The 24705-nt window shown below is 40.9% G+C and overlaps 2 protein-coding genes across 3 annotated transcripts in view; one reads left to right on the forward strand and one right to left on the reverse strand.

Annotated features, from left to right (window-relative positions):
* The window catches only part of ipo11 (importin 11), a 129211-nt gene extending 116976 nt beyond the window's left edge, over positions 1–12235 (reverse strand). The window contains exons 1-4 of the mRNA XM_079755849.1: positions 12139–12235; positions 8559–8698; positions 7657–7757; positions 2946–3018 (exon numbers count right to left, since the gene is read on the reverse strand). Coding sequence (XP_079611975.1) covers positions 2946–3018; positions 7657–7757; positions 8559–8696 — 312 coding nt within the window. The 5' untranslated portion in view covers positions 8697–8698; positions 12139–12235. The remainder of the gene's footprint in view (positions 1–2945; positions 3019–7656; positions 7758–8558; positions 8699–12138) is intronic.
* Positions 12236–14045: 1810 nt separating this feature from the next.
* On the forward strand, positions 14046–24405 carry hsd17b3 (hydroxysteroid (17-beta) dehydrogenase 3). Of its 2 annotated transcripts, XM_079739254.1 has the most exons (11): positions 14046–14242; positions 17272–17318; positions 17797–17872; positions 17997–18104; positions 18467–18534; positions 18682–18726; positions 18926–18960; positions 19100–19181; positions 19318–19383; positions 19546–19692; positions 20421–24405. In XM_079739254.1, the coding sequence occupies exons 1-11, from the start codon at positions 14095–14097 to the stop codon at positions 20514–20516; spliced, it is 918 nt and encodes a 305-aa protein (XP_079595380.1). In that variant the 5' UTR covers positions 14046–14094; the 3' UTR covers positions 20517–24405. The 2 variants fall into 2 exon arrangements, with proteins under 2 accessions (XP_079595380.1, XP_079595381.1); XM_079739255.1 differs by lacking the exon at positions 19318–19383.
* The last annotated feature ends 300 nt before the right edge of the window (positions 24406–24705 follow it).

Below are 24705 nucleotides of genomic sequence, written 5' to 3' on the forward strand. Positions count from 1 at the left end.
AGCAAAAAGGGAAAAAAATTATATTGCAAGCAGTAAGAACTGTTGCCAGCTATGTTTGAGAGTTAAATGTACTTACTGCCCAATGTTAAGCACGGGTTTAAACCTTAGCACCATAGGGCCAACAAGGTCATCTCATGGCTGTCAGAGATTTCAGCCAGACCGTAATATGTCAGGATGATTTTTAGCTGAGATAGCTCAGGAGTCACTTGTCAGTGACTTGTGTGAGTTGAGTTGTGCTGGACTTGCATAGTGTTTGCACCAAATTTGTCAAAATGCAATGGTGAGCCATTTGATTATGGAAGATGGCTGGACTTCAGACAGGCCCCCGTAATGTATCCTGTTTTGGTCCCCTCAGTGACCTGACTTTCGATAGGGTCAGACAAACATATGTCAGGGGATTTCTATTGGATCTCATTTTGAGCCGAACTGAGGAGAGTCCTTTTTTAGAAAAAGGTGAAATGTGACGTAACGTTCTAAAGTTTAGAAATATATTTACGACAATGTACAGTTTACTTTTCTTTTGCTGAGATGACCTTTCAAATCCTGGGCTATAGCCTACAGAAGTAGTAGTTAACTATTCAAATAAAATGTAGGGTTGCAGTTTGAACACCTTATTCACCTATGACCTCAAAGGTGTAGGATCTTTTTCCTTCATTCATATCAACAAACGTGTTTTTTTTGTGAATCATAAATTCACTGTTAAACTTAATCTTATAACTTCCCTAACAGCTTATCCATCTTTAACTGTTCTCTAATATCCGATCCATCCTATGTACAATATCTACAACTTCCCATGTAAATATAAATGGCTTGTTCTAAGGTAACAAAATCTCAATGATTTTTATTTCTATGGGATTATACACCAATTAAAACATACTTATGAAAATGATTACACTTCTGCCAAGTCTGTTCTGCTAGATAACGCCAACATTCTAAACACTGCACATATTCAGTACATATAAAGTATATCCCCCATAATAATAATAATGATTTGTGGTGGTCGAAGAAAGGTATATTTCCCTTTGCTTCGACCACAACACATTATTATTATGGGGCAAAGTAGATTTCCCTTTGCAGGTCATTCTAACGAGGCGCGAACAATAGCTGAATAGAGTATTGATTAATATGGTCCTAATTAAGTCTTAATGAGTCACTCAAGTCATGCCAGCATGAATGGCCAAAACAGCAAAGTTCATAAAGCATTTTGATTTGTTTTATGTGATCAAAGTTCTGTTAGGTAGAGACATTTGTGACATTTGTGAAAAGAAAGGCTCTTAATAAGTTGAATATACCAATTAATAACTTGTTAATTGTTTTCATAGTCTCATCATCAGCACAGTAGTTTTTGTGAAATGTTCACCATGTAACTATGGAGGCATGTGGCCCTTTTGAGGAGAAGGTTAAGTCTCAAGTCCAATAAAGGCTCTTTGGACCCCCATTATAAATGAGTCACACAAATCTTAATATTAAAGAGTTTCAAGGCCATTCAAAAGCTTTTCCAAGGACCTCTTTGCAAAGTCATTTGCTGTATGTTCACAATCATTATGAGGTTATTTCGTCAAACACACTCAATAGAAAAAGATTACCCCGTTAATTAACCCCAAATGCTAATTGAGCTTAACTCCAGCAAAATTGTCTGTTTCCATGGCAATGTGATAAAAAATAGGAAGGAATTCACAATTAAAGAGTCCAACTTTTTCTTTGAATATCTTAAAGCAATACTTCACCGGTGGAGACATGAATCTGTATTGAAAGTGTCAAATATTAAGTCGAATAGTTACATAAATTTCCAATTTTGTGCCTCCTTGACCGAGAAAAAGCAGACAGTGACCTTTTGGCTTTTTTTGCACAGCAATCTAAAGCACTCCCCAACACTCTAGATAGTGTAATTCCCCGGCGTTCCATCTAATGTGTCTAATTTTCCTTCAGGTGCGGGCGTCTGTATGAATTTATAGCGGGTCTGGTCGGGTGCGGAATGTAATTCTCGGGTACAGGCGGGTGCGAGTTTGCATTGCATTTTGAATTGGGGAAGAAACATTGGCTTTGACTCTCTGAAGTCCAGATTGAACTTCAACTTCAGATTGATGTGGAACTGATGTGATTGATGTGTCTCCTGCCGGGGCCCCGCTGCCAAGGCGGAGGTGCCTCGGCGTGGGCAGCGGGGCTCCGGCGGAAGACAATCGCGGTCCACAATCGCGGTTGTCTTCCGCCAACAATCCCTTTCTCCTCCATGTCGCAGTTCAGTCTACTTCAGATTGATGTGGAAGAACCAGAGACGTTGGAGAACCCAACGGAGTCGTTTATTCAGCAGTCGTGAATAAACGACTGTGTCGGGTTCTCCGACGTCTCTGGTCCTTCCACATCAATCTGAAGTTGCAGTTAAATCTGGGCTTCAAAGAGTCAAAGCCAACGTTTCTTCACCCAATTCCTTCTCCACCATGGCCGAGAATCAATACACGGGTCTCCACTTCTGCTGTTTCCCATTCCCATTTGTGTCGGTCTAGTTCTCTAGCTAAGCGGTGAAGAAACATGGTGAACATTGTGTTTACATCTCGTACGCGGGCTCCCGCCCCCCTCATTCCTTATTGGTGGGCTTACAAATTTGCGGAACCAGTGATTTGTAGTCCTCTGCCCTTCTAGCAGGCAAGCAAATTTCTACTGACATGGCGTCAAATGCATCATTTGACGTCAGGTCAGGAAATATGTAAGGAGGACAGCTGGGCCAAGGGAAGACTGACGGAAGACAAAAAAAATTATTATATTATAATAGCGATTTTATAATGATAGAACGCCGGTTCTGTATCGGTGAAGTATTCCTTCAAGATTTTCTCAGTATACAGAATGTTTGCCATATAAAGGGTGGTGGTTAAATGTCCATCCCAAATACAAACTGCTTTTGAAAATATCTCAAAAGATTGGATAAAATAACAAAAATAAATACTAACCTGGTTGACTGGCTCATTGAAATTTGTAATAAGACCAGCACGCAGTGATGTCTTCTCCTCTTCCGACAAGGAACTGTGAAATATTGAAGCAGATGTAAAAAGACAGCATGCATTACATCATGTGGTTTACAACAATGCAAAACCATGAATGCAGTGGGAAAACAGAAAGGGCAGAAAATTTTGCATCAAAATGGCAATTTGGAAAATTGCAACAGACATATCCCATTAAATTATGTCTATTATGATTGCAAATACTGTCACAAAATTATCATTTGAATAAATAAACCAGTTGTAATCTGCATGTCATGTATCGTCACTATAACTGATGCATCTTTATATCAGCCTAACACTTGAAGGAGGTTATGGAAGTGTGTGTGGAAGATGAATGGTCTAAGCAGCCCCACCTACCCCGACTCAGACTAATTGGACACTGAGGCTGGGAGAGGATGCACATCTGAGCATTCATTGTGCGAAGGTTAAGTCAGCTCTCACCACACACACACACACACACACACACACACACACACTGTAGATATGAAGGGCTCATTCTAAAGTAACAAAAACACAACAATCCTTTTTTCATGGGATAATAAAATAAAACTATAATAAAAAACAAAATTGGCATTTCTTCCAAGTCTGTTCTGCTAGATCCCACTCAATTTTACACACTGCCCCTTTAATCCAAATCTTAGACCAGGCATACCACAGTATTTAATATAAATGATATGAATATATTGAGCAGGGGGATGGAGATTTCGCTCCCTGGATAACGCTATCACTCAGGAACAGCTGGCCTGCCAAATCCAACCCGCCTGCAGCAGACCAGCACTTCCTCCACAGCTCCCTCATTCATACACAAGGCACCGCTACGAGGGCTGCAGCCCTAGAATAATTTATCACAAACACACGACAAGCGACGGGTAGAAAAGTTTCCTGAAGAGATTGGCCTTATGATGCAGTGACGAATAAGGCATTGCATCAAACTTGAATGTACCCTGACCTGCCTGGAGGCACATTTAAAAAGAGTGGTAAGGGGTGGCTTGAGGACAGGTTGGATCGAGTAATGGATTCAATTAACATATAAATAACATAGGGGGAGAAAAGGGACTATAGGTATAACTGTTCTGGAGTGATGGAAAACCAATACTGAAACAATAAAAAAATTGAATAGCAGGGTGATGTACTACCAAGCATTGGTCTTATTTGTATGGCAATATTAACCTATTCCCAATCAGGCCTTGTTTACACAAGCTTTTTGTCTCTCTTCGAATCGCAGATTGAAAACGGTTGTGAGATTGCCGAGCAAAGAGAAGTTTCTCCGTCTTAACAGGTGGGAATGGTTGTACGAGAGATATATAAATAGCCCACTTTTGTCTATGCAAAACTCAATCTAGACGAGCCGTCTAGACCGAATCTGTCGTCAATTAAAGGGATACTTCACCGATTCAGAACCGGCGTTCTATCATTATAAAACCGCTATTTGAAATATAAAAAAAAGTTTTTTTCCCTCAGTCTAACCCAGTCTTCCCTTGGCCCAGCTTTCCTGATCCAATTTTCTCCTGAGATGACGTCAAATGACGCATTTGACATCATCTCAGTAAAACTTAGCTTGCCTGCTAGAAGGGCAGAGGACTACAAACCACTGGTTCCGCAAATTTGTGAGCCCACCAATAAGGAATGAGGGGGGGCGGGAGCTTGCGTACGAGATGTAAACACAATGTCCGCCATGTTTCTTTACCGCTTAGTTAGAGAACAAATTTGCAATGTGAAACAGCCGTAGTGGATTTTGAAAATCGATGTTGGATTCGGACATTCGGGGCTATTTGTACGAGCCAGAATACAGCCAGGAAGAATTGACACAAATAGAGGAGGAGGCTGCTGCGGCTGCAGCTGAACAAGCCTTGCCTGTAGCCGAGGAGGAGGAGCCGGAGGGCGCCGGTTTGCTCTGTTCGCCTATAGACACCACAGAGTCCCTGTGCTGCAGCGAATTTCAGAGATGCCAGTTTCTTCTAGAATAAATGGCTGAATCTGGCGAGGACGGGGCCATGTGTGTAACCTCTCACCCAGGCTTTACGCCTCATCTAAACAGTTGGGTATTTGATGCATATTTCCGGACCCAGAGAGTGAACTGGAAACGCCAGCCAAAGCCCGCCAGGAGAAACAGACGTCTGAACCTAGAGTAAGTGTTTGTTTTATTTACTAACACATTGGTTACAATAGTTTTGAGCCCCAGGGAACGTGACATGTCGTTATCCGAAAGTAGCCGATCTTATTTGCAGAGCATAGGCTACGTTACGTTAGCTTGAAGTCGGTGTAATGCTGTATAGGCTCCTTAAGGCATAATTTATCTTTCTTTGCTAATGTTGTTCTCTTTCTTTCCTAGACAGTATCGGCTTCCTGTGTTGTACAGGCCATCAGGGCTAATTACCCAGCACAAGATGGGCAGTACCGTGGCTACCAGGTGACAGTAGATGCTCAAGATGAGCTGTGACTCTTTTGACTCTAGCAAACGCACCCTACACGTTTTATTTTTGTAAATAGTTCATATTTTTTCATGAATAGAACTTCAAATTCATGTTGGTTGTTGTGATTTGTTTACTAACCCAAGTGCTGTTATACTCAAGTTGGCCTACTGTAGAAGATAAACACTTATTTCAACTGGGGAGAAAAGGTTGAGTACAAATACTTGATATGCTGAGCTACAGTAATTAGCAAATCTTTTTATGCTGTACAGTAATATACAAATGATGCGTTTGAAAAAACGAGAGCAGAAGTCTAAACTAGTCAACCTATCACAGGGATATGTTTACACAAAGTTTGCTCGCGCTAGTATAATGGGTCCTTCCCCCTCCAAACGGAAACAGGCGGGCGGTGCAGCGTTCGCAATGCACTGTGGTAGTTGGATGATTTCTTACTTTTGAGCCAGAGACACTTTCTGCCTTATCTCAGGCGAGGATGAACTGATTTCCATTTTTTTTGCACATTTATAATACATAGAATTATTTACTTCATATAACCTTCATATGTCCACCGGTGAAGTATCCCTTTAAGCAAGGGGACGTCATTTGCAAATTTATTTCAGGGTCATTTGCAAATTTATTTCAAACACCGCCGTTTTGTGCTTACTTTTTTTTCAGAGTCAAAGATTGTTAATTTTTTCTATTGCTAATCATGATTCAGGGCTTAATCCAGAGCCATGTGAATTGGTTCACCAGGGTCTCAGATATGACTGAAGCCAGCCCGGTGAAGGAAAGAACCCAAAGGCGAGGAACTATGTTTAATACAAATTGATTGATTTAATTAAATATATTTTACAGTCAAGGGGAACAGAGACAATTCCCTGAGATATTCCCAAGATAATAGAAAAGGAAGGCAATTAATTGGGTCTCTGAAGGGGCTCCCATTTATTTGGTACTTTATTTGAATTCCAATTCCCATCAAAACGAACAACGTTGACCTCGACCAACTAGAGATATAAAAAGAAGTATAGGGCTGTCAATCGATGATTCTTGGCCTGGATTGGACTCTGGGCATGAATGGATGGAAAAGCAATCATTCTCACTTTCATGAAGCAGAGAAACAGCGACACACTCTGCCCAGACACCCGCACCGGCGTTACCTTCTTACTTTTTAAAGGAGAAAATGTCATTCTCAATCCGTTATTTTCAGGGGAAGGAGGGACATATGCAGACAAATTTGTTTTATTTTTGAGTGACAGGCTATATTGAATATTCAAGGCTTGTAGTTTCTGTTATAATAATCGTAGGGTTTAGAACTGTAATAAAGGAGGTCAAAAACACAGTTTTTTAGAACTTTGAACCAACCAATTTCAGGATGACTGCCAGTCTACGTACTGAAAATGTACTCCGCTTCAAACTGGCAGAATTTGGTTAAAAAGGATGTTTTGGTATTACAAAAAAACGGTAGGCATAACTTTTTTCTTATCATTTTGTTGATGGTCAACTCGTTTAACGCCCGATAGGTTTGGAATATGAATGCATCAGACTAGGCAGCTTTGTAAACATAGCGGAGTCACCCATTGGGAGAAGGTTTGACCATTGGGATTAAACACAGAACAAAACTAGATTCAAATCTTCTGACGTGTATACATTGAAGCTCTGCCGTAACCATGAGTAGATCTGAAACCCACTGGCATCCTCTAACCAGCCCTCACCTCATATAAAGGCTACCAGGTTTTCATTTTCCCCAATCGATTGGTCGGCGACCAAGATTTTCTTTGGCTGACTACAGCCCTAGTAGCAACATGCTCTTCCTTAATACTATCGCATATTATTGACTTGTTGTTACATTGCTTGTTAGTGTCCATGTGTAATTACACTGAATCAAGGACACTAAAGGCTAGACCCATTACTTCCTTGCAGACCCTCCTTGCATCCACCCCAAGGGCCTGATGTGTGTTTCCCATTAATTGTAATCTTGCGTCGAGGCGATTGGCCCTTTAACGGAAACCCGACGTAAACCCGTAAACCCGCGTAGAAGCGACTGTGTGGTCATTGCGTTGCGTCAACGGGGAACCATAACTAAGCCTTTAGGTATAGTGTTCCCAAATACAATACATATTGCCAAATATGGGGGGGTAATACAGAGGGAGAAACAAAGACACCGATGTGCAGAGCAAATCGGTCTGAGATGAAGGATATGTAAGAAATAAAAACAAAAAGAAGGAGATGGGGAGGATGTGGGAACTCACTGTGGGGCCACTCTCCTCCAGTAGCGGTCAATGCCATTTTTGAAGTAGAGCACAGCAAGCCACCTGACATTCACGTCCAGCATGTGGTTGTTGAAGATATTCTGTGGGACAGGAGAAAAGGAAAAAGGGTTATGGCAATCTTGCCGAGTTTAAAAAAGTTGTCTGCATACAACCTAATGCATTAGTGTGGTGTAGTATATGTATACCAATTATTTTTTTTTAGATATAAAAACATACAACAGCCCTACCAACAAAGTAAATGTGGATTAGGACTTTGATGTAATTGTGTTAATTAGGCACCCTTATTTTCATACCCAACAGCAAATCTTCTCTATTGGCAAGGTCAAAGATACCTTCAATGACTTAAGTTTAATAAATGCTTAAACTAAATAATCTGTATGTCATTAAGAATTTTGCCATAAAGCGGATTACATTCCCCTTATCTTTGCCAATAGAGTTCAAGTATAGTGACACTAAGCCTTTCCCTGTAATTGTAAGGTTTTTTAAACAAGAGTGACAAGTCTTCTGAGATGTAAAAGTAATAACGATACAGATTTGGTGACAGTGGGGCCAGAAAGAAATGCAAAGAAAGTGTCGTAAAAAAGAAAAAAGGAGAAAAAGTGTATTTGGATAGGTCAAACCGGTTTACTGAAGAAGTCATTGATTTCTCATGATCATTATTTTTTGATGCGTGCTACATAACTGTGCCACAGTGCACTGAAATAACTGAAGCATAAAACTAAAAAGGAACCAAAACTGAGAAAACGCATTGAAGTAGAAAATGTACGCATTTACGCAGACAATTTATGTCTGCGTAAATTGAGGCTTACAAATGCCATGCTCTACCGGTGGAGCTACACAGAGGATCACTCTGTCTAAGTCATTTTGTGTTTGTTTTGTACCAGGAGGACAGAGTAGAATCCGGGCTGGGTCTCCCACTGTTTGAGTTGCTCCTCTGCAGGCTTCAGCCCCGCTGTGTCCTGGCTGGTGGCCTGAGTCAGGGTCTGCAGCACCACCAATCTGGCACTGTCCATATCCATAACTGTCAGAACCAAAGGGTAAGAGAGAGGAACAGAATGGAGTACAAGGAGAGAAAGAGGAGTGTTTAAGCATTTGAGTTTAACATTGATTTCTGATAGATGTCATTAAGAAGCAACTTGGGGGGGGGGGGTTAGGCGTAAGCATCTGATACAAGGATGCATACAGGAGGGCTCAAGATTCACATGTTCTACTGCAGCCGGCAATGGTGCCACTATCCTTTTTAATTGGTGGCACCCTATACAATTTGGTCGCACCCCTTTTTTTCGCTGCCTTGCAGAAGTCTTGCATGTTCTTTTGTCACATACCATCCATATGTGTACATTCATTTGAAAACATTAACTTATTTGAAATTAATTGTTACAATGTTTATTTATCCCATTGGTGCTCAACATCCCTTTCCTCACAAACCAAAACTTTGCGCTCATCCTCTTCATTAATCAAAAACCTCTGGCTAGTAATTATCATAACGATAATAACAAAAACATTTCTCATTTTCTGAAGAAAAGGAAATCCAGAATACTGTGTTTATCGTTATATATATATATATATATATATATATATATATATATATATATATATATATATATATATATATATATATATATATATATATATATTATAGCAAGTGCTACGTGCAATTTAATTTAAACTTTTCACAGTGTATAAAACACCTTTTTACACAAGTGTCTCGAACGGGTCATGTTTCAATGAGAGCGCCAACCCCAGTGCTGCACACAGCCACTCTATAATTTCTAGCACTGCTCAAAACCTTCAATCTCCCTTCATATTAAAGAGAGAAGAGAATAAACAAAAAAAGAACAAGACACAAACAGCACTTACTCGTGATATTGTAGTTTTGCTTTTGAAGCGTTGAATAAAACATATGTCGAACCAATTTAACCGTTTCATAATTTAAATGCAGAACAAACGACGGCGTCAGTCAACTAATGTCTGCGTCGTGACAGCAATGTTTTGAGATGTTACACGGTGGTGCAGTGCCACTATAACATTGTTTGCGGAGAACTCAGAGAGACAGAGAGAGACAGATACTTCTTGCACATTTAAGAACTAGGATAACACTACCTCATCAACATAGAAAATTGTCGCAAATGTCGCAAAAAGTTTTGGTTGCAGTTTTGAGCCCTGCTAAAGGTAGGATTCAACCCCATTGAATTGAACCACCCTCACCGCTTGAATAGTTAAGAGTTTGAAGAAGATTGTAAAGACAGAAGATTGTTAACACTTCAAATGCTATAGCAGGAACTTAGAAAGGTTTTTGAAATCAGCCAATAATAACAATTATGCCTAAATTGAATGCATATTTAGATCAATTTACTTCAATGACGAGTACTTTCCAAGTGACCCTAATACGAGGAAAGTTACAGAACTTTTCTTACCTAGATAGCTTCATACAGAGTCAGATAAGTTCCCAGGTAAGACAGCATTATTCTCCCCCTGGCAAATGAGACCAACTCTTTTAGTCAGAAATGCTGTTTAACATGTTCCCCTGAAGCATTTCCATTAGAAAGTAATACTTTTAGGTATTTTGCGTGGACTTAGTTGGGTTGGCTCACTGCTTCCTTAGTGTAAAATCTCCTGAGGAATTATCTGAACATGAAGGACATTGAGGATTGTTTATTCTCTGCATAAAACCTTGCGATGATTGAAAGTTATTTGAGATGTACTTTTTTCCTTCGTGGAGTTAAGAGAAGAATGAAGAATTTCAGCAAGAATGGCATGAAAACTTTCATACTAGTAGAGTAAGTCAGAATTATTAAGCATATTCTGACATTGCAAAAGTATTGACAACAGTTGCTGACGAAAAACAGCACTGTCTATCTTAGAAATAGAACAGGCCTATACACTGGATGTCATCTTTGAGTAGCCCAGTAGGAAATTCAAACTTTTTTTTTTGTTCAGTTAAATCCAATTAATTTAATACATGTATCAAGCCTGCATTCTAGTAGTGTCTTTGCACTATTTTTTCCTAACTGGTTCATCACTAATGGGCCTGGGTAAGCAAAGGTCTGACATTTATTTGTTGTGGTTTTGCATGCCATTGAGACAATACATCAAAGATAATCAAGAAAGAAATTTGAGACATTGCGCCAACTTAAAAATAAAAACAGCCAGCGGAGGTTAAAACCAACTCTGTTCATGTTTTATCATTACTAATAGTTTTGTCAAAGACTGAGTTCAGAAAAAATATGCGTTTTTCTAAGGCCTATTCTAGCAGGCTGAGTTAGTTGGGTAGGTGGGTGGTTCGGTGAGTGAAGCATCAGCATGTATTACCCATGAACGGTTTTTTTTTTTCTTTCCTTTCTGCCAAGAGCATGTTAGCCGGCATTAAGAGTGAAAAGCTAGCCATTGTTGAAAGTTGTTAATTCTGCATTTTGTAAAATACATTAGTATATTATTCTAGTTCAGAGTAACAGCTCCCCTGAGGTGTAACATGATTGTAACATGATATTTTTTTCTTACATGATAGAGATCCGTAGACAGTCATTGACATGCTTTATATAGCCTGCAACTTCATAGGCAGCCCATTAACTGTACCTTATCAACCTTTAAGTTAAATGAGCAACACATCTGACGCACAATCTCAGGAAAGTCCCGTCAAAATTACAAAACCATTAGACCTCAAGTAAACATAAAAGTAAAAAATGCAGTTTTCAAGGGATAGCGAAGGATGTGCAAATCTGTATGCTCGTATAAGAGCCAATACAGAAGTGATTTACTATTTGCAAAGCCAATTGATTGGTTGACGGCTTACCATGATAAAATACTGTTTTTTGGATAAATTCGCTTTATGACTTGACTTATACCCTGTGGATAGTATGTAACATCATACATACACAATTGCCGCAGCACTGACAACCAGACGAATTTAGTGTTTCAGTGTGTGGCAACACATTGAAGATACATTTTCCAACAGCACCGTTAGCACAGATCAGTCCTGTTAAGTCAAATAGTATTTACAGTGTTCACTTGTTCACTTGGCTAGGTGGATTGACAGCATTAGCTGTCCAGTAACCAGCTAACTGCTGTTGCTGACGTTACCGTCACATTGTGTCTATAATGCAACTTGTCTATAAACTTTGTCAGTTGAATTTACAACCGTAAACGTAGTAACGATAGATGGACATAGTGGGACATTTGGCGTGATACGCCAAATTAAGACGAAAAACACAATGATGCTTGTGTGGGTTTGATAACAGTGTAGGCGTAGAGGGTGTCATCTCATTGACCTAATCAGAGCAGTGGCTGTGGTTCCGGGAGGATGCCACACTATGAATCAAGCCTACCCACCACCTAAGCTAGCTCTCAAGTTAGCACCATGGCATGGCTACGGTGGGTCATCAGCGCCAAGTAAAACTGTGCAAATAACCCAATACCCTGAACTGATGTGTTTTGCGGTTCATAAAGACGACGCGGACTCACCTATGAAATGACACGCTGTAGAAAAAAGAAAACTATGCCCGTAACGGCAGTTGTAGCACACCACTAACCAAAACACGCTGCTAAATAGCGCGGACAACACAACAGGAGGCGCACGTTGATGACGTTCGTCATAGTGTGTATATTTTTATGGACCTTTTATCATGAAGGTAAATAATTGTATCGTGTAAGATTATTCATCGATCCCTTGGATCGTTCTATTGCTTAATTTAGGACGGATGGAAGTGATATATAATTCAGCATTAACATTAATATAAAAATAGTTGCAAGTAGCAATAACCGGTGTCAATAGCACACAGCCCAGCCTGAATTTGGGAAAAAAAAATGGAAAACTTGGAATTCAGCGAGACAACTGCTGAAGGACACAGAGCTATAGTCGAAACTAAACACTTACTAACTTACTCACATGGGTGCCCCCTAAGCCAAATCTGGAAGTGGTCAATCATTGACAGTGCTTTTGTTTAAAATTCCTCTGAACAGACTGCTGGAAGAAACTTCAATGTGGGCAAGCCCATTACAGCCAACTGCCCTAAAGTGACCTCAGTTCAAACCAAAACATGACTTTTCAAGGATACTGCTGGAAGGAGTTTATTATTGCTTTGCAGTATACCATAGAGTCAAGGATTAAGCCTTCACTGCCAAAACTATTAGAAATTGATTGATAGTACACAAAAGCTGTCGACTAACTGAGCAGTTGTAAGAACCGTTTGAGATTAAATATGTTGGAGGCTTAGGCGCTATCATGAATAGTAGACATCCACTATCTATTATAAAAACAACCACTATCTATCATAGAATACATTGACTATTTATAATGTTATTCCACATACACTATCTATCACAGTAAACCACATACAATATATATCCTAGAGTGCAGCAAACTATTATTCTTGGAATATATATAACTTGGAATATATCATTAATTGGGAATCCATTAACTTTCACAACCTCAGGCAAAGCGCTACTCTTTGAGCTACAGCAGACAGGAAATATCTTATAGAAGTAGGCCCTTTCCATCAGATAATACATTCACTATAAGTGACAGAATACCTCCATAGTATTATCAGAATACATTCTCCATAAGCAAAAGAACAAGTGATGACTCTCAGCAGATTCTGTCAACGGTGGGATTCAAACTATTGATCTATCGCCTGTGAGGCAAGTACTCAATAGGCTATTGACAGACTTGTATACAAAAGGAGTGATCAGTATATATTTTAGAAGTAGGTTTTTCACATTATTTTTTTTCAGTTAGAGGACATGGGGGTCATTTGTAGTGTCATTGTCCATTTATACCAACACAGACTATTTAAGTTTCAGGGACTAGGTAAGACTTGTTGCTTTCCCAGTGTGTTTTCAGGTATGTGTGTGTGTGTGTGTGTGTGTGTGTGTGTGTGTGTGTGTGTGTGTGTGTGTGTGTGTGTGTGTGTGTGTGTGTGTGTGTGTGTGTGTGTGTGTGTGTGTGTGGGTGGGTGGGTGTCTGCGTGTGTGCGTGTGTCTGTGTGTGTGTGTGCGTGTGTGCGTGTGTTTGTGGGTGTCTGCGTGTGTGTGTGTCTATATCTGTGTTTGGGTGTGTGTGGTGAGAGGACATGGGGTAATTTATAGTGTCATTGTCCATTTATACCAACACACAGATTAATATACACTAGTTTAGTTTCAGGGACTAGTTAAGACTTATTGCTTTTCCCAGTGTGTTTTCAGGTATGTGTGCGTGTGTATGTGTGTGTGTGTGTTTGTGTGCGCATGTGTGTGTGTGTGTGTCTTTTTGTGGGTTGAAGAAAAGAGAGAAAGTGATAAAGAGAGAAACTCTGTCGTAGTGGGAGTGGCTTCAAGTTGCTGCTTGCCTAGAGTTTTAGTATGCAACTACACTCAGAGCTAACTTACACAAATAGAGGTCTGCAGGCATTGTGTCCTGCAAGGAACTAAGCCTAGAAAATCATGGATTACACACATTTTTTTATCTTTCTTGGTTCTTTAGTGGTACTTCACTATGCAGTAAAACTGCTGTCTTTTATAAGGATGCTTTGTCCCAAATTCTTCTTTCCATTGCCCAAGTCATTCCTCAGATCCATGGGAGAGTGGGCAGGTAAGCTTTTTAGAAGGGCTGTATGTGTGTGTGTGTGTGTGTGTGTGTGTGTAATATGGGTTTGTATATTGGTGCTTGTGTATGTTTGTTTGTTTCTACATATACCTATGCATGTGTGAACAAAAAAGTGTATGTTACTATGTGTGCATGTATGGAATGAGAGATTGATGAATTTAATTGATGACGAAGACAAATAGCTATGCAGGCAGAGAATTAATTTGAATGTGTTTATTAGTGTGTTTGCACAAGCTCAGGGAAATGTAAACAAATTCTTCCATTAAAAAAACAAAAAAGTGTATGACTTTAGAAACAACTGGATTTTCTAGGCCATTTAGAGCAGTTAATAATGCAAATAGTTTCCAATAATGTGCAACACATACTTTTTTTAATAAAATGAATCGCATAATAAAAGTACATTTGTAACAACTGAATAAAGCCTGTAGACAACCCCATTCAAATAAATAAATAATCAGAGTTTAGGGAACACAAAATGAGTGCTACAAAGAGAATACAGATAACTGTTTTTATAACTTTTAATCTTTTACTGGTTAATCGATTCAAGAATTTGCATGTCTGTCTACACAGTTTAAATTGCTGGGTTAAAAAATAACCCAACCTTCCATGTCCATGACAATAACGGGTAGCGCGTGAGTCAACCATTCATACAGCTATTAACGCTACGGCTAGCTAGCGAGTCAACCGTATCTACTCAAGAGCTAATTGTTGCATTCTAACGGGTAGCTAGCTAGCTAGCAAGCTAACTGTTAGTGGGACATTAATACAGGTGAAACATTAAACCAGGAGACCGCTAAACATCAAATACAAAAATGCGGCCGATAAAAGCTTTTAGTCGGCTAACGATTAGCGATTGTTATTGCAGTTTAGTCTTTCAGGCCAGCCAAATAAATGCTGATTTAAATCTTGGATTTAATCTGAATCTATTTGTTTATTTCAAAGTTAAAGTGTGAAGTGATGTCAAGATCATGCTGTTACCAAAACATTTAACTAACCATGAAATCCTTCTGCCAGCCGTTCGTCTGGTCAGACCACAAAGAAACATCCAGAATGTTCCACCACCACCGTGGAACTATGGAATAGCGGGAAAATTAACGAACCAATAGCTGGGTCAAAATAACCCAACAAGATGTTCACCTGTGAATCAGCCCCTTACCCTGCCCAAACAACCCAGAATTTTGACCCAGCATATAGAACCCAGCAATGTGTTTACAAAAATAACCCAGCACTTTTTGCTGTGTAATGTATATATAACAGCCTTATCATCCTACCACATCTCCTGGACTCTCCTGAAGGACTCATCCAGAGACTCCCAAAGGACTAAAGCTGCTTGCCTCAAAAAGGGAACCACAATTACAGGCTAATCTATTCTGTCCCAAAGCTTCCTGTTCATTCCATTCCAGCACGACCAGGGGAAAAAAGGAAGCAGCTAGAACAGCATGTTCTAAAGTGAACAAACCTTTTCCTTCTTCATTCATGTTCAGTAAATCAGATGCTTTGGCCCTCGTTGTTATGAATCCTGGAAACCTGTTTTATGGGTCTACTGAGGATGAGGGGATTATTCAGAAAGCATTCACATCAGTGCCCTATTTGCTGTTTGTGTGTGTGTCTTTGTGTATGTGTGTGTGTGTGTTTGTTTATTGGTGTGTGTGTGTGTGTTTGTTTGTGTGTCTGTGTCTTGGTGACTCACCAATGCAGTACGAGTTCATGAGGAAATATAAATGATGCATGGCAAACAACACTCACTTTTGGTTTTATTATGCTTTTTTATTGTGCATTTTGTAATATATTCATCTCATATGACTGTGTAAGTGTATTCTTTGGTCTTGTTTGGAACAAGAATGGCTGTGGAAGTTCAACTATCAGGAAGCAAGTAGCTGAATTCAAGTAGTATATTTTTGTAGTATATGGTTCAATATTGGTTGATATATGTATATACAGATACCATATAAAACCGTAATCTCTATGTCGTTGGCATTGCCAACATAACCCCAGCGTGCGAAGACCGCTATCAGTATAAATAGATCTAGTTTTCCATCTGTGATGAGGTCTTGTGTAACAGGGAAAAGGGGGGTATCTGGAGGGGAGGCTGCTAGTCCTTCTATTTACTTTATCAGAACAGCCCGGGAACATATTGTGTTCGCCTGGGTACACAGTATTAAATAATTTCCAAGATAGTACCAGAAACACAAACACACTCACACAGATGCAAACACACACGCGCGCGCGCGCACACACACACACACACACACACACACACACACACACACACACACACACACACACACACACTCACACAGATGCAAACACACAAGCGTAGGTCCACACACACACACACACACACACACACTTATATCTGACTAACCAGGCCCGATCTATATCAATGGTGGCGTTGGAAAGAGTATTTTTGCCATGGTAGATGGTCCAACATAATTAGTTCTTCATTCACCTGGTTAATTGTCACTGCAGTGGTAAGTAACTATATGTATGATGTTACAAACTATCCACAGGGTAAGTCATAAAGCGCATCATCCGAGAAACTGTTTGGATCATGGCAAGCCTTCAACCAATCACATTTCTTTGCCAATAGCGAATCACTTTTTCATCCTCTCTCTTTCGACATAACAGCATATCTAAGAAGCAACCTAGTGCATGCTTGGGCATTGAACACATGCACACATACACACATATGCAGAAATGTGACTTACAGCAGATTTTGCAAAAAACAGGAATAGTAATGCACCTAGTGTAAATACCATAAACTTTCGAAGGAAAGATTTATGAGACACCTCAATTAGGGTACGACTTTCTTATTTCCTTTCGGCTAAGATAGGTCTATCCACACATATACTCAGATAAAACTGTGGCTTTGGGTGCTTTTTCCAAAGCGACTTAAGAAAATAAAATGATGTGATACATGTGTTCGCATGGGAGCATGAGATAAGGCTATCCAGAGCGCTAGGGATTTTGAGTGATTTCACCTTCTCTTTCCACTTCTGTCTCCGTGTTTTCAGTGGTGACTGGTGGATCAGAGGGGATAGGAAGAGCATATGCCTTTGAGGTAAATTCAATATTGTGCTTGAATTTTAATCATCTGCCATTTTGACAGAATGATTTACCCAATTCAGGTCAACAATAAGGCTTGTACAACAGAATGTGTCAGGGGATTTTGTGGTCAATATTTTTTATTTCTTTGCCACGTTTTGCATGAGAAACGCTATGGCAGTTTCAAACACAATAATGTCTCCCATTATTTAAATATATTTCAATGTTGATAACTAAACAATGAAAAACAGGTTTTTACTACTAACAACTACTAATAAGTATAACTAATAAAATAAATGGAGGTGAAATTGGAGGTGTCATTGTGAAATAACATCACGATGTAGAAGCCCTATGGCTGAGGAATATTGAATTTCCCAGGCTAAATTTATTACTGAGCTAAATGTCAATCAGATGAGGCACATCCAATAACCCAACAATCGTCTCCGGGACATTCCCTTCCCTGTTTACTCAACTCTCCACCGATGCGCCCCCAGCTGGCCAGACACGGGATGAACGTCATCATTCTCAGCAGAAGCAAAGACAAACTGGAGCGTACAGCCAAAGAGATCGGTAGGAAAAAAAGATAAAGGAGTGTAATAATGTCTTATGGTTTTGTCAAACTGTAGATATCACTTATCATGTGGTCAAACTGTAGTCAGGAATTTATGAATGGATATCGAATCTCCCTATACAGAAGAAGAAACTGGAAAGAGGGTGAAAGTGTTGGTGGCTGACTTCTCACGGGATGATGTATATAGGAAGATTGAAGACAACCTTAAAGACCTGGAGATTGGTGTTCTTGGTGAGAATGATCACTGGGAGATTTTAATTCCCCAAACAGTTATGATATGGGGGGTAGACGAGCATCAAATACTAATTGGGACCCTGCTCAGTACAAGTTAATTGTCTCTGACATGTGTTCCCTCTGTGGGTCTCTCTCTCTGTTCCTCTCTCTGTTCCTCTCTCTCTCTCTCTCTCTCTCTCTCTCTCTCTCTCTCTCTCTCTCTCTCTCTCTCTCTCTCATAGCATCTCTCTCTCTTTCTCTCTCTGTTCCTCTCTCTGTGTTCCTCTCTCTCTCGCTCTCGTTCTCTCTTTTGTATCTCTCTCTATAACTCTCGCTGTATCTCTCTCTCTCTCTGTATTTCACTCTCGACCTCCTTCTAGTCAATAACGTTGGCATTCTCCCCTCCGTGGTCCCTTCAAAATTCCTGGAGACAAAAAACTTAAATCAGGTCAGGTTTATCCTTCCTTCTCCTTTGCACTCGTTTGAACCTATTGTACATAGCACGGGTTGAACCAACTTGTCTACAAGCGATATTCTCTCTCTATGTCCTTGTCCCCTTGTATATGACATTTAAACTGTAACTTTATACTTACAGACAATGACTAATGTCATAAATTGCAATATGAGAGCTATGGCTGAGGTAAGAAATTTGGATTTTCTATCTGAAATGAATGAAATTCACATTTATTCATGTAGCTTTCATCTGCTTTAACCCAAGTGACCTCAGAGGAGTGAAGTTTGGAACATGTCGTGTTGAAGTATGGAGCCTCCTCAAAATTAAGCCGGGTAGCTCAAGCCATGGAGGAAGCCAAATTATCTTCTTCTATCTTTTTCCACAGATGTGCAGAATATGTCTTCCTGGCATGGAGAAAAGGTTGGTGCTATCAAATAACGGAATTCAAATTAAATTGTAATAAAAAGTCTAATTATGTGTGTTTTTGTTTGTGTTTGTTCATGTGTATGCGTGTGTGCGCGTGTGTTTGTTCATGTATGTTCATGTGTGAATTTCACAGAGGAAAGGGAGTGATTCTGAATCTTTCCTCAGGAGTGGCCACTATTCCTTTCCCTCTATATAGCCTCTACAGCGCATCTAAGGCAAGTAAAGTGTGTGTGTGTGTGTGTGTGTGTGTGTGTGTGTGTGTGTGTGTGTGTGTGTGTGTGTGTGTGTGTGTGTGCTTGCATCTAGGTGTAAACCGTGCCCTCATCATTAATATTCTGTGAATTATTTTAGGTGTTTGTCGAAAGATTTTCTCTTTGCCTTCAGGCTGAATACAGTGCCAAAGGAATTATTATACAGGTGTGGTCAAAAATGAATACCATACATATGATAGTAGTGATGCGTATCATTTGTGTATTTTTTTAAAGCTCACTGTTGTGTGTGTGTGGGTGGATGTGTGTGTATGTGTGTGTGTGTGTCTCTCTCTCTCTCTCTCTCTCTCTCTCTCTCTCTCTCTCTCAGGCAATAGCTCCATTCTCAGTGTCCACTGCCATGATTGGCTTCCAGAAAGGCATGCTGGCGATGCTTCCAGAAGACTTTGTGAGAACCTCTCTGCTGTATCTAAAAGCTGGAGGCAAAATCAACGGCAGCATTGGCCACACCTTCATGGTAAATGACCCGTTGCTGTATCAGAGATCCTTAAAGGTCCCATACTAACATACTTCATGAACACGTGTGATGTCGATGTAACCTTGTGAAACTATCCTTAAATTCACTTTTGCCTTTTGCAAGCAAGGTCAGTCTGACCTCGGCTGGTCAGCAATTGATTGCAATATTTTTTAATTATTCAACTTATTTCTCGCAAAAACAGTAATGATGGCTAGCCTTTCTTAGGGCGCCGCTATTGTTTTATAATTCAGCAGACTGGTTTGTCCTGATTGGTCCAAGTATCTCTCAGTTTTTGGAAAAGGCTTTCAAGTGGTTTCGAGGTCAGACCCATTCTGGGAACCAAATCGCGTATTGATCTGGCAATGTCAGGCTAGACAAGACCAATCTGATCTACCGAGAAACATAATGCGAACTTGCACATTTGGGAGGGTAACATCACACATGGGAGTGGCCAACCAGGTGTATGATGGATAGAGGTCAACCAGAAATAGCTAGGAATGGCTTATCAACATAATTTTTGCCAAATCTGGTGGAAAAACATGGGCCCTTTAATGTAGATTGCACCTCTTGATGCTAATTAATGAATGTGTGCGTCTGTGTGTGTTTGTTGTATTGCATTGAGAACTGAGCAAAAACAATATTTATTGTGTGTGTGTGTGTGTGTGTGTGTGTGTGTGTGTGTGTGTGTGTGTGTGCTTGTGTGTTTGTGTGTTTTTTTGTCTGTACAGGGTTGGCTCCTACAGTCTCTTCCCTCTGGGATTCTCCACTCTGAAGCTCTGCAGGAAGGTGTTATAGCCTATGTCAAGAAAGCTACCACAGGTTAACGGCATTTATCTGTAAAAAAAAAAAAGCTTCAAGTCGGGGAGAGCTTTGTGCCCGCTGCCAACATTGCCCTCAATAAATTCACTGCCTGATGTTTCATGTGCTGTTATACACCGCTCCAAAAGACGACCGCTTTTAATGGCTATGCATGTTTAAAAGCATGCTAACAGATACGCATGTGGACCCCAGAGGAACGCTATCGAGAGATAAATCATGTACATCTCCGTTGTCGCCCTATGGCTGCCCCCTCCCTTCCATCTCATCCTGACTCCAACCTCGTCCATCTGAATGCACTGTCCATCTCCAATAAAACATCGCTAATCAACGACCTTATCCTGCAGAAGAATACAGACCTGTTTTGTCTCTCAGAGACTTGGCAAAAACCTGGCGATAACATACAATTAAACCTGCTGACCACCCCTGGTTATAGCTACTTAGCTAAACCCAGACCAGTTGGGAGAGGGGGTGGGTTGGCTGTGGTGTATCGCTCAGATTTGTCTGTTAAACAACTCACTCTATTTTCCTTTGAATATATTGGTCTTAAGATTGCTTCATCCCCTTCCATAATGCTGTTGCCAGTATATCGTCCACCTAAACCATCTGCACATTTTCTGTCCGAACTGAATGAACTCCTCACAGTTATCTTATCGCTCTGCCCTGCTGTTATTATGGTTGGCGATTTTAACATCCATGTTGGCACTGATTGTTCTTACACCTCTGAGCTCCTCTCTGTTCTTGAATGTTTTAACCTGGTGCAGCATGTTGACTTTCCAACTCACATTCTGGGCCACACACTTGATCTGCTATGTTCTACTGGTCTGAATGACATCTCTGTCACTGGTTCTGTCTCTGGTGTCTCTGTCTATAATAAATTAATTTAATGCACTTTCCATACCATCCTTTAATAGCTATCACCTACCGGGACCTTAGGTCCATTGACCACACCCTCTTTGCTGCCTCCATACAGGCATCACCTCTGTCTGACCTACAGGATGAGCTCTCCTCACCTGACAACTTGGTCACAAAATATAGCTTAGAGAAAGGAAGGCCACAGGCCGCCAGCTTGAGCGCCTGTATAAGAACACTAGCCTTACCATTCACTCAATGCTGTACACCGAACACATCCTAAGTACAGGGATGCCCAAAATGCTGCTCGTGCTAGGTACTTTTCCTCACTTATCAACTGCTCTCAACTGCTCCTCCTGTCAGCTTGACCCTGCCCCCACCCCCTTACTCAAGGCATGCACCAAGCATTCTGTGACAATACTGGTTAACTCTAGCCTCAGCTCTGGTGTTGTTCCTCCTGCTCTTAAAATGGCTCCAGTTACCCCCATTTTAAAGAAGCCCAACTCAGATCCCACTTCCCTGTCCAACTATCGTCCTATTTCAAACCTCCCCTTCCTGAAAAAATGACTTTTTCAACTTCAGTCCTTTCTCACCGACAATAAACTTTATGAGCACTTCCAATCTGGTTTCTGTACACATCACAGCCCAGAGACTGCACATCTTCAAGTCGTAAACGACCCTCTCCGGCCTGTTGATAATGGTTCCCCAAACATTCTAATCCTGGACTTCAGCGGTGCATTCGACACAGTCAACCGTAATGTGCTCATCACCCGCCTGTCAGCTCTGGGTATCTCAGACATAGTCCTCCACTGGTTCCAGTCCTACCTCTCCAACAGACAACAGTTTGTCACTCTGGGCCCTCATAAGTCTTCCACATCCCCTGTCACTCGTGGCGTCCCTCAGGGTTCTGTTCTTGGGCCTCTCCTCTTCCTCATATACATCCTTCCCCTTAGCTAAATCATCTGTGGACATGGCCTTCAATTCCATTGCTACGCTGATGACATCCAACTAAACCTCATTACAGCCACCTCCACTGATCCTTTTCCCAGCTCACTCATTGACTGCCTATCTGACTCTGGATGCACTATAACTTTCTCAGGCTCAACACAGATAAAACAGAAATCCTCCTCATCAATCCCAAATCTCAACGTTCCAAATCACATAGTCTCAGTTTGAACATTGATGGAACACTAGTACAATTCGCTTCCGTTGTCAGAAACCTAGGCATACTGCTTGACCCCTCACTCAATTTCGATCCACACATTAAATCCCTCAATAAGACTGCATTCTTCCACCTCCGTAACATAGCCCGCATTCTGCCCTTCCTCTCTACCTCTGATGCACTTACCCTGGTTCACTCCTTCAATACCTCATGTTTAGACTACTGCAACTCCCTCTTCATCGGCCTCCCAACTAAATCACTTTAATGATTGCAATATATTCAAAATTCAGCAGCCAGGCTACTCACTCACACCAAGCGATCTGCTCAGGTCACCCCTATTCTATCTCAGCTACACTGGTTACCGATTCTGTCCCGAGTCAAATTCAAAATTCTTCTTCTCACCTACAAAGCCCTCCATGACCTTGCTCCTCCTTACCTCTGTGACCTTCTGACCCCTTATACTCCAACCCGCTCACTCAGATAATCTGACCACAACCTCCTCTCCGTCTCCCGCACCAGACTTTCTACCCTGGGTGGCAGGTCTTTCAGCGCCATGGCCTCCAAACTTTGGAACTCCCTTCCTCAATCCCTCCGTGACTGTCTCTCCTTCCCTCTCTTTAAAGCTCATCTCAAATCCTTTCTGTTCCAAGAACACTTCGGCTGACAATGAAATCAAATCTAATTGAGTTAGTGTAGAGTTGAGCCATAAAGTTAAGTTATCCTTTATTGTCCTTTTTGGGGACACCTCTTCAGAGGTCCACACACATGGGGGCACACCGGAACACCCGGAGCAGTGGGCAGCCGCAGTGCAGCGCCCGGGGAGCAGGTGGGGGTTTCAGGTGCCTTGCTCAAGGGCACCTCATCCGTGGATGAGGACGTAGTGCTGCACAACCACTCACCCCGTCCACATTTTTGCCTACCAGTCAGGATTCAAACCGGCCTGCCTCCGGTTACCGGTCAAACTCCTTAACCAGTAGGCCACGGATGCCTAAAAAGCCCAGAAAGAAACCATTCAGATTGTGTGTGCCAAGCCTGTTCCAGGCTGACTATCTCCATACTGTATATAATTGTTTTGGTTTATTAGGCAATACATACAATTATGTTTGGTTTTGTCACTTTTGTGTGAGTATGTCTTCATATATATATATATATATCCATCCACATCTTGGATGGAAATATCTACAGATCTTGTGTCAATAAAATGATTTTGTCAATGACCTACAATGACCATAAGGAGGTGTGTATTTATTATAGGGATATCAATATTAGTTTACCTCCAAACACTTTCCAGTCTGGGTGAGTAGAATGTGGAGTTGCTTGTCTTTAAGTATAAATAAAGTATATGGTGTGTGTGTGTGTGTGTGTGTGTGTGTGTGTGTGTGTGTGTGTGTGTGTGTGAATGTGTGTGAGGGGAAGTGAGAAAACAATTGTTTGTGTATGATGGACAAATATAATGTGTGCGCGGTTGTGCATGCCTCAATGTTTAGAGGTCATAAATCTCTTAGGTTAATCGCCACTTTATCTGCTCAAAAAGTGGCCAGGCTGTTCTCTTTCGCTCCCCGCCACACGCCACGCACGCTGTAAAGGAAACATACAATCACACACACAAAGACGCCGTGTGCGTCCACACAGCACACCTGCAGTAGCCATTAGCAGCCACCTCCGTCCTCCAGGATTAAGGGACTGTTTAAATAGATGGCTAGATGTCCAGCAGCAGAAGTCTGCTGTGTCAGTCCCCAACCGTCACCCTTGAGCAGATGATGAGGACAGAGCCTTGGGCCAGAGCCGTTTCACGTATTGTTTTGTTTTTGTTGTTTTGGAAAAATGTAGAAAGAAAAGAATGGATCCATAATTTATGTTGGTGCATCCAGAACATGAAAATATACAATCCTCCTTTGTTTCTGACAATACAAAAGCTGCACGATATAGGTGGGCTTATGCTTATTTGGTAGATAATTGGGGCATGTATATACTGGCACAGAAATGGGCCTACTCTAATATTAGAAATATTAAAGTAGGCCTATAATAGTATAGAGCAAATACAGAAGTGGACTGAATGAGGCTTAAACACTGAAAGCAGAATAGGATTGTACAGCTTATCAATAAAGAGAAGGCTTTAAAGGTAACCTGAAAATAAGCCAGCTGGACAGTGTTTTATTTTGGTCACTTTGTTTATTTAAATT

Source organism: Pollachius pollachius, assembly GCF_949987615.1.
Source record: "Pollachius pollachius genome assembly, chromosome: 1".
Taxonomy (NCBI): domain Eukaryota; kingdom Metazoa; phylum Chordata; class Actinopteri; order Gadiformes; family Gadidae; genus Pollachius; species Pollachius pollachius.

What these genes read in the sequence shown, in the direction of transcription:
- hsd17b3 (XM_079739254.1), top strand. Translation starts at nt 14,095, where the DNA reads ATGGATTACACACATTTTTTTATCTTTCTTGGTTCTTTAGTGGTACTT. An exon ending in ATATGAGAGCTATGGCTGAG is followed by an intron (nt 18,727 to 18,925) that starts GTAAGAAATTTG and finishes CTTTTTCCACAG; the next exon opens with ATGTGCAGAATATGTCTTCC. An exon ending in GCATTGGCCACACCTTCATG is followed by an intron (nt 19,693 to 20,420) that starts GTAAATGACCCG and finishes TTGTCTGTACAG; the next exon opens with GGTTGGCTCCTACAGTCTCT.